General features: G+C 35.2%; 1 protein-coding gene across 1 annotated transcript in view; it reads left to right on the top strand.

Moving 5' to 3' along the window:
* Positions 1 to 10,270, top strand: part of ANO3 (anoctamin 3) — a 361,383-nt gene that overhangs the window by 241,619 nt on the left and 109,494 nt on the right. The window contains 1 exon segment of the mRNA XM_023532087.1: positions 4,478 to 4,636. Coding sequence (XP_023387855.1) covers positions 4,478 to 4,636 — 159 coding nt within the window.

Genomic DNA, 10,270 nt, shown 5'->3' with positions numbered 1-10,270 from the left:
GTTTTCTGTTTGATTTTAATAGGTATTGTTTTTGTTGTTGTAAATATGTGATTTTGTTGACAAAAGTGTTTCTCATTTGTCTGAAATAGAAAAAACTGAATAGCTTTTTTTCTTTGTTAATAACAAGAGCTATTTTGTGGATCGACATTAACTCTGAGATAAATTAAAGTTACATAGCAAAGCTGTTTGTATGTTTCTCCAATTAAAAAGGGTAAAACTAGAACTTCCGGGTAAAACATGGCCTCAGACTAACAGCGTCTAGATTGCTATCTCCTAATTTGCCCTTAAAGATTGCCAAAAGAAGATACAGAAACACACACACACACCCACAAACACCACCACTGGGAACCAATGTAAACGATTTTCATTATTTGAAGATTTGGTAAAATAAGATTGAGAACACAAGCCTGGTACACAGACACTTGGCCTTATTAACTGAAATCAATGTGGTGTCCACCAGATTACAGAGGAAAGTTGGACTAATCTGGCCCACCATTTGTCCTTATCTTTAGGCTTCAGGGCCACATGGTCAGGGAAACTAAGCATCCACTGCCTCTCTAAATAGGAGCAGTCTTCTGAGCAGGCCACGGTCACACCCTGCTCCCTCTGCCATTCCTTTCTCTCTAAATTCGAACAGAAACAGAAATATACAGTAAATGGGTGTGGCAATAATTGGTTGCATTCTGAATACCAAAATTTGGGTAAAAGGAGTATCGTGTAGGAGCAGATACAGGCAGCACTTAGACCCATGAATACTGGGATGCTATAAACTATGACAAAATAAGTCTTTTTTTTTTTAAGCACAAGGCAGTAATTGGTAACCAAGAAGATTCCGTCTGTAAATAACCATGTTCCATGAAATTTTAATAAGACACCAGAAATTGCATCAGGGCTTGTACACAATAGTCTCTATTTTACATCAAGATCAACATACTCCTAAAGTTGAAAGTAAGCAATTCCTATGAATCAACAATTTTTCTCCTAGGTACGTACCTAGAAATGCATGAAATGATAGAAATGCATGAACTTTTTGTGTACTGCAAGATATTCAGATGAATGTTTATTATAACTTTATTTGTACAATAGACTCTCAACAATTAAAGAGTTGGCGAATGAACTGTGAGCATTCCACAAATAAATTTTTAATGGAAAACATCTTTGTAATATTCAGTATTCCCATATAGGACAAAGGCAGGACAGCTACAATGGGGAAACATCTTTTGATACAGGGTGCTGAATAATAGGATAAGCACATAGAAATAATAATAAAATGTGACCCCTACCACACGTCTTATACAACAAGATCAATTCTAGTAGACTTTGAATCTAAATGTTAAAAGACAAACAATAAATATTCTAGAAAATAATGGAAGAGAATATTTTCATGACCTTAAAATAGGTAAAAATTTCTTTAACAAGAACAAAAACATGAACTATAAAAACTCAATAAATAATAAATCTGACTATTATAATTAAGAATTTCTGTATATTTCAAGACATTATAAAATAGCCAAGCCACAGACAGACATTTGAAATGTGAATACATATGCATGTCAAAGGGCTTGTTATTTGGAATGCCTGTGGACAAAATATCATTAGAAAAAGGCATCAGTAATCATGGAAATGCAAATGAAATCTCAATAAATTATTACTAAGCACTCCTCCAACCAAATGGCTAAATAATAATAATATTTTAAAGACTAAAAGTTACGGAAAAGGAGAAACTTAGGTGTTACTGGTATAGTTGATAGAAATGCATGCACATGTGTATTGCAGTATATATACATGAATGTTATTTATAGCTTTACTTGTAATAGCTCAGCCTGGAAACAGCCCAAATATCCATTATTAGGAGAAAGCATAAATAAATTTTTCATCATAGTCATATAATAATATAACAGTGAAAAAATGAACTACAAACATATGAAAATTAGGAATGAATGGATTTCACATCCATAATATTACGTGAAAGCAGCCATACACAAAACAATATTCATTGTTTATTCTTATTTATATAAAGCTTGATAACAGACAGAACTAAATGTAGTGTTTAAGGATATATCCTTCGGTGATAAAACTAAGAAAAATGAGAAAGTAGTGCCATAAACAATAGGATTTTGATTACCTTGGGGGAGGTGGATGTGGAGGGTACCCTAATAGGATATAAGGGAGACTTCTGCAGGAGTTGGTGAAGTTCTTTATTGACAGGTAGTAGTCATTGAGGTGTTTATCTTATAGTAATTTATTAGGTTATGAATTTATTTATTGCACTTTTAACTTCATAGTAAATCATGTTTCACAAGTCTATGTGCAGAACCCCTGCTTTCCTTTGCTCTAATTACATACTCACACCAACATTCTTTGAATTACTTATGTTTCTATCTATCTTTATCTTATAAAGATATTTTCCAAAAAGTGAAAGGATTCATTTGGATCATTAGAAAATAGAAAAGTTCCAATATAAATTAATACATGGTATACATTTTTTACTTGGGTTAATAGCTATCATTTTTTTTATAGGGTAAGTCTGACAACTTTGGGAGTGCTCTATGCATTATCTCATTTAGTCATAATAATCTTATAATGTGATTATGTGAACAGCGAGGTTAAATTACACGTTTAGTCTGTCTGATTTGTATCTCAGTACCTTAAGGTATCAAACTGCATTTTACTAACCCAGGATCATAGTTAATGGATAGTCGATCAGCTGTTCACTTACAGATTAATGACATGATCTAATTTTGTACATTTCTGATTGAGGACTTTGGTAAATTTAGCAAAATAATATGACCCTTGCTGGCTCCAGATTTCCTCTGGCTACTCCACTGGAGTTGGTTACTTAGTCACTGTGTGGTACCCAATGAAATAATCCTGGAAATCTTTTTTTTTTTTTTTCATTAAGGAAATGCTGTGCAAAGCCTGCTTGTCCTTGAGCTGTAGAGTCTCTAGTACTCTGAATCTACACACTTGAATCTATTGTCTCTAAGAAACCAGAGCTCCTGGGGCAACCTAACCTGTCCCTGTGAGAAGACATTCTTTTAGATATCGTTTTTATTGCTTCACCTGGATGATTCCTTGGCCATTATTTCTTTGGCCACTAGATTTCACTGGTTCCACTTCTTTTACCTTGAGCTACATATGTGTCTTAAGCAGGCTTCTGCAAAGAAGTCTGAGATGCCTTTGTCTGAAATTATAAGATAGCTCTCTAAATGTTAGGAAATTTTTTGAATCTCAAGAAATGCCTGCATGTAAAAAAATGGAATAAAGAGTTGGTGCAGATGTTCGAATAGTTTGATGGAAAATGTGGGACAAGAAGACCAACATATATAATAGTTCAGAACATGAACCTGGAGTCAAAATTGGATTCAAGTCCTGTTTCTTCAGTGATCTTGGGCAAAATATAGGTAAAGCCTCCTTTAAGACCATCAAGAAAACCCATTGAGGAGGTGGCTCCATAGTGTAGTGGTTAGCATGTCTGCTTTACACGCAGAAGGTCCTGGGTTCACGCCCCAGGTGGGGCCATGGATCATACTCCAGGTGCGCCAGGCCCCCTGATTTCTCTGGGAGTGCAAGCTCCGGGGGGCGCCAGGCCCTGGGGGGACGTGGGAGGAGACGCCCTGCCTTCAGAGATCCAGTCCTGAATGGGAATAGGCAACATTCATAGATCATGGGGGGAAGTGTGTGTGTGTGGGGTGGTCGGGAATTAAAGAGGGTGGGGGAAGAAAATCTGTTGATCAATAAAGTGATTTTATTAAAGTTATAGCAAATAAGGATATCACCTGTGTAGTCTTAGTAGTATTGCAAAAAGGTGATGTTTTTCAAAGAGTTCTAGGATCTGGGCTGGGAGATTTTAAAGTAAGTCTTGCAAGGCAGGAATTTGGTTGAAAATTGAGCAAAGTCTAAAAAATAGCTGTGGGCACAGCAATGTGAGGGCCTTAAAGCAGTCTTGATAAGCAAGGGAGCTGTTTTTGTTGGATCATAGTCATATTTTGGGAGCAAATATTTCTTAGAGCAAGCAGCTCAGGAATTGTTCTTTGGTTTATTGTCACTGAACATTGGTTTAAGAAAGCAATGTTTTGTCTGAATGTTATTTAATATAGGAAATTATGTTGTTTTTTTGTTCTCTCAATATTTATGTTGTTTAAACCTTAATGTCTTTATCTTTAAAAGCAAGTTGTGAATATAAAATACAATAAAGTAAAGCACTTTGTCTGGTCTTGATATTAAGTAAATACTCAACAAATGTTAGCCTATATTATTTTTTTACAGGGCCTTATTGAATAAAATCTGTGCATTTGATGCCTAACTTGTCTCCTACAGTAAACTGCAGATTTTTAAAATCACCTTTCCCCATGTCATAATTGGAATGTAAAAAACATATTTTTTGATATTGGATTGCCAGTATCCAAACAGAAGTGACTGAAACCAAAATGTATGTTGTCTAACTCATTATTAATAATCATTGTTTTATTTGCAGAATGACATGAATTACATAGCATCCAGTGGACTTCTATTCAAAGATGGCAAAAAGCGGATTGATTACATCTTGGTTTATAGAAAGTCAAATATACAATATGATAAAAGAAACACATTTGAAAAGAACCTCAGAGCAGAAGGCTTGATGTTGGAAAAGGAGGTAGGCACTTTAATAATATTAGTTACCTAATATAACATGCTGCAAGAAATGTAATCTCTATGTTTTAGTATGGGAAGTGTATAACACATGGTTTTATAAAATGTACAGTTATTTTCTCCCAAATGGAAAAGAAATACATATGTATAGTCCCATTTAAATATGCATTCCTCCTTTTACTCTACACATTTCTGTAAATTTAAATATTTTTCAAAGGGCATAACTATTTTTACAATTTTAAAAATTGAAGAAGGAATAATTATACCTATGTGAAGTATAAAACTGAATGTTGAAAGAAGAGAGTTTGCCACACTGTTAATGTCTAGATTTTAATATTGCAACTATGGGTGATTTTCTTCCCAATCTTTTTTCTTTTGTGCTTTAAAAAAAAAAAAAAAAGACTTTATTTTTCTAGAGCAGTTTTAGGGGTTCAGCCAAATTGAAATGAAGGCACAGAGGTTTCTCATATACCCCAAACCCTCACACATGCATAGCCTCCCCATTATCAACATCTCCTACCAGAGTAACACATTTGTTACCACTGGTTAACATACATTGACACATTATTATCACTCAGAGTCCGTAGTTTCCATTAATGTTCTCTGGATTTGGACAAATATACAATAGCATGTATCCACATTATAATATTTTACAGAGTATCTTACTGCTGTAAAAAGTCTCTGTGCTCTGCCTATGCATCACTCCACCACCCCAACCTTTGATCTTTTTACTGTCTCCATAGTTTTGTCTTTTCCAGAATGTCACGGAGTATATACCATACGTATGTAGCCTTTTCAGATTGTCATCTTTCACCGAGTACTATGCATTTAAGGTTCCTCCCTGTCTTTTCACGGCTTTATAGCTCATTTTTTTTTAGTACACAGTACTATGCCACTGTCCATTCCCCTACTGAAGGACACCTTGGTTGCTTACAAGTAGTTTGGGCCATTACACATAAAGCGTCTACAAACATTCTTGTGCAGGTTTTTGTGTAGGCATAGATTTCAACACCTTTGGGTAAATACCAAAGATTGGATTGTATGGTAAGAGTATGTTCAGGTTTGTAAGAAACCTCCAAACTATATACCAAAACGGCTGTACCGTTTTGCATTTCCACCAGCAATGAATAAGAGTTCCTGTTGCTCCATATCTTTGCAACTGACTGTTGTCAGTATTCTGAATATTGGTCATTCTGATAAGTGTATAGTGCTATTTCATTTTTTAAATTTTCATTTTCCTAATGACAAATGATGTGGAGCAAATTTTCACATTTATCTGCCATCTATGTATCTTCTTTGGTGAGGTGTCTGTTAAGATATTTGGTGAGGTGTCTGTTAAGATATTTTAATTTTTTTATTATACAATTTTAAGAAATCTTTGTATATTTTGGATGATAGTCCTTTATTAGATGTGTCTTTTGTAAATATTTTCTCCCATTCTATGGCTTGCCTTCTCATTCTCTCTTCTTTGTCTTTTGCAGGGCAGTTTTTAATTTTAGTCAAGTCCAGCATAACAATTATTTCTTTCATGGACTGTACCTTTGTGTTATCTTAAAAAACATCATCATACCTAAGGTCATATAAATTTTCTCCTATATTTCTAGGAGTTTTGTAATTTTATATTTTACATTTAGGTCTGTGATCCATTTTTACTTAATTTTTAAAAAGTGTGTCAGGTTTGTGTCTAGATTCATTTATTTTTTCATGTAGATGTCCAGTTATTCCAGTGTGAAAATCAGTTAATTGTAAAAGAGGTATGATTTGGCTTACAGTCGTCACCTAGTTTTCTTGCTAGGACATCCAGATTCTCTTTTAAGTCTTCCTCTCCCTTGTTCTCCCAAATTTTCCCCAAAGATAATACCGGATGTCGTTTATCCAAAAGAGGTCCTATTATGCTTTTAAAAAGAAGTCCATTTATTCTTGAGCTCTCACTCTTTAGTCTCTGCTGAAAGATGTATGTTTGTTTTGTGTTTTTTTGTTTTGTTTTTATTTTTATCTAAATTGATTCTCAGCAAGATGGTGTCCATATGTGTTCTGCTATTCTTGGACAGACAGGATTTTCATTCTGAGTTTGACATTTCCAGTTCTACTAGTTCACATTCACATGCTTAGGATGTGGTCCTCACATTCAGCACATCAGGGCAGGAGGTGTACTCAACCTCAGCTGCACATTTCATCGGCATCCACAATCCCTACAAACTGTAGCCATTGTATTGAGCCCAAGTTACCCGTCTCTGCTCCTTTTTTCTCCCACTTACCTCCCCATTAGATAAATGGCTTCATTTCCTGACAATGGAAAGGGTTAAAGCTACTACCTCAGTTCTCCAGCACAGATGTTATTAGTTTTTAAGCAGAATGGAGGGATTTGTATGTCTTCCCTTTAAAAAGACACAAGAAGCCTTATGAAGTTTGATCCAAAATGCTCTACGGAACTCTGTCTACCCAAGCAAGAGAAAGTCCTGAAAATTAAAAAAAAAAAAAGCGGGGTGGGGTGGGGAGGAGGAGCGAGAAGAAAGGAAGAGAGGGAGGGAAGGAGGAAGGATGAATCTCGTTACACTCTTTCCGCTTAACTAATACTTGCATAACTAAGAGGATATTTAAGTGGCTTTGCAGACTAAAGCTATTCTGAGCCAAGGTGATTTTCAGTCTCTATTTATTAATATAATGTCTAAAATTTTGCCTTATAAGGATAGCCATTATAATTTCAAACTGTGATAAGTAACCTAAAGAAAAAGCAAATGGCTTATCACAAAGGCAACGGTGTAATCTGGAGGGCGAGGGAAGACAAGAGGAAGACATGAAATTAAAGAAATTAACTTTGAACTGAGATTCACAAGTAAATAGAAGCAAAAGTATGTGAATAAAAGGGCTAGATGTGTTTTTCAGTACTTGACTGCACATTGGAATTACCTGGGATCTTTTACAGTCAATGCCAAACTCCATCACAGCAAGAATCAACTGAATATCTGGATGATGGTGGGAAGAAGGATGCCGGTATTTTTCAATTCCAGATAAAAGGGATACTAGTAGAGCTTACAAAAGATGACAAGGGTTAAATAATTCCATTTCATAATTTAAGTTAAAATTTTTGATGATTTTCTTTAAAGAAATGGGAAGCTATTGAATAATTTTAAGTAAGGTAGTATCATGACCATATTTGTTTTTTAAAAAAATTACCTTGGATTGGTGAAAGAGAGTAGATTTGAAGAGCATGACTGAGTGGTAGCATTAGAGATAGTGAGAAATTAGTAGACTTGATAGATATTTAAGTTAAAATGTAGGTGCTTGGTGTTGGATTGGATATGGTAGGAAAGAAAAGAATATCTCAGAGTTAACTTGGGTTTGTGGCTTGAGCAATTTCTTCATTCATTCAACAAGCTTGAATGAAGCACCCATGTATACTACATTCTAGGGATAAATAGAAAGCAATATAAAAATGGGCCATGTCTCATGAGAGATAAAGAAACTATAACAGACAGAAAATGACTTAGTGAGGGGTATTACCCAATAATTCACAACTATCTGTGGGGATTGTGACTAGGAGCTATGTTACCAGGTCTAATCTGAAGGAGAGTGATCTGAATGAGGAGTCCATCATGGGAGGAAAGTGGGGCAGAATACTATCTGGAGAAGGAGTAGCCAGTGTAAAATTACTGTGGACATGAAGAGGGCTAATTTGGGGCTAATTTGGGGCAAAAGTGAGATGAGATTATGGAAATGAAAATCATAGACTAAGAATTGAGGCACAAGTAGAAGTGTTTGAGATGTCTGTGAGCCTAAGAGTGAACCTGTAAAAAGTAGAAGAGAACAGACAATTAAAGGAGTTTGAGTTAGGCAGAAAAAGAAGAGATGAGCAGTCTCAGAGTAGAGTGGTTATCAGGGCAAATTACTGGTAAGAAATCAAGACGCGAAAGAGGCTCATTCCATTGAACGATGTGCAAATCTTTGGTAAAAGTGATGAGGAGATGGACTTACTTGTAAGCTAGACTGGCATGAGTTGAAGAGCGAATGGATAATGGAAAAGTAGAGACAGCAGCAAAAGCCATAACGTGCTTACCTTTGAATGGGAGGATGAAGAGCAGTCGCCAAAGAGAGAAAAGAGGTCTTGTAAAGTTTCATTTCTTTCTTTCTTTTTTCTTAGATGAGATTTTAAATGATAATGAGGAAGATCCAGAAGAGAAGGATGGATGAAGGGAAGAAGGGAGGCAGGAAGAGAGGGGAGGGGAACGAAGGGAAGGGAAGAAAGAAAGATTGAGTAAACAAAAGACAGATGAGAGGGAACAAAAATTAAAAGGTCTCTGGGTAAGGGTGATGGGAAAGATTCAGTGTACAGTTAGAAAGAATATCAAGGAAAAACAAGATTCATGAATTGTATTTAAAGTTAATTTTCTACAATAATTGCTTTTACTTGTCAAAGATATATTTTTTTCAAACTGATTACCTTTACTTTGTTTCTAATTCTAAAAGTAGTAACATTGATTTTTTTAATGGTTGAGTTAATTAGGACTAGATTAATTATCTCAATGTTAGTGTGTAAAATCAACCTGCTTTGACAAATGCAGTTTAAGTGAACAAAAACATGCTTCTATAATAAGCATTCTAACATTATATCATAAAAATTATTGCCTTAAGGTATCAAATCAAGATTTCTTAACAAGGTTTGTATTAGATTTCTATTACTGCTTAACAAATTATTACACATTTAGAAGCTTAAAACAAAACCCATTTTTTAACACACAGTTCTGTAGGTCAGAGATTTGAGCATGACGTGGCTGAGGTCTCTGCTCAGTTTCTCACAAGACTTAAATCAGTGTGTCAGCCAGTCTTCATTTATACTTGGAGCTCAGGGTATTCTTTTAAGCTTACGTGGTTGTGGCAAGATTTAATTTCTTGTGGTTATAAGACTGAGGTTCCCATTTCCTTGCTGGCCAGGGACTGTTCTCAGCTTCTAGAGGCCATTCTCATTCCTTTTTATATGCCACCCCTCTCCATTTTCAAAACTAACATTGTAGCATCTTCCTTGTATCCCTATGCTATTTTGAATCTCTCTTGCCAAGAAGAGCGCAGTTCCTTTTAGGGGCTCATTTGCCGTGGAAAATAGCAAATATGACATATGACATAACCTAATCATGGAGTGAATACGCTATTATATTCACATTACCCCAGTATTGTACAGAACAAGGACAGCAGGGGACAGGGATCTTGGAGATCTTCTTAGAATTCAGCCAGCCAGACTATTTAAAAAATCAGCTTCATGAAAAAGTGTACTGCCCCTCTAAATAAACAAACTTAGAAAGAAACTTAACTCTATGATGACCACATAAAATCTAAGTATATTTTAGTTTAAATCTTATGTTAACTGCTGGCTCACTGGTATGTAAATGCTTATGGCTCTCTGAACTATTATTTCCAGCATTTGGTATTATCATAAACTTTTATTTTCTCTCAAAGTCTCTCCTATTAAAGGTGGTGGCCTTTGGTGGCACCTTAATTTTAATCAATATTATTAATTGTACCTATTTAAGGCTTGTGATGGGAGGAAAGGAGACAATGAAGTTGTGAAAAATGTTAGCAAGATGAGATTTTTAGCTGGAAAATGGGAGTATTGCTTAGCAAACAAGTCCTTATTTTTAAAATT

The sequence above is a fragment of the Pteropus vampyrus genome, unplaced genomic scaffold, assembly GCF_000151845.1.
Source record: "Pteropus vampyrus isolate Shadow unplaced genomic scaffold, Pvam_2.0 Scaffold76, whole genome shotgun sequence".
In the NCBI taxonomy this organism is placed as follows: Eukaryota; Metazoa; Chordata; class Mammalia; order Chiroptera; family Pteropodidae; genus Pteropus; species Pteropus vampyrus.
Note: the sequence above shows the minus strand (reverse complement) of the source record. Positions and strands in the feature narration are given on the sequence as shown.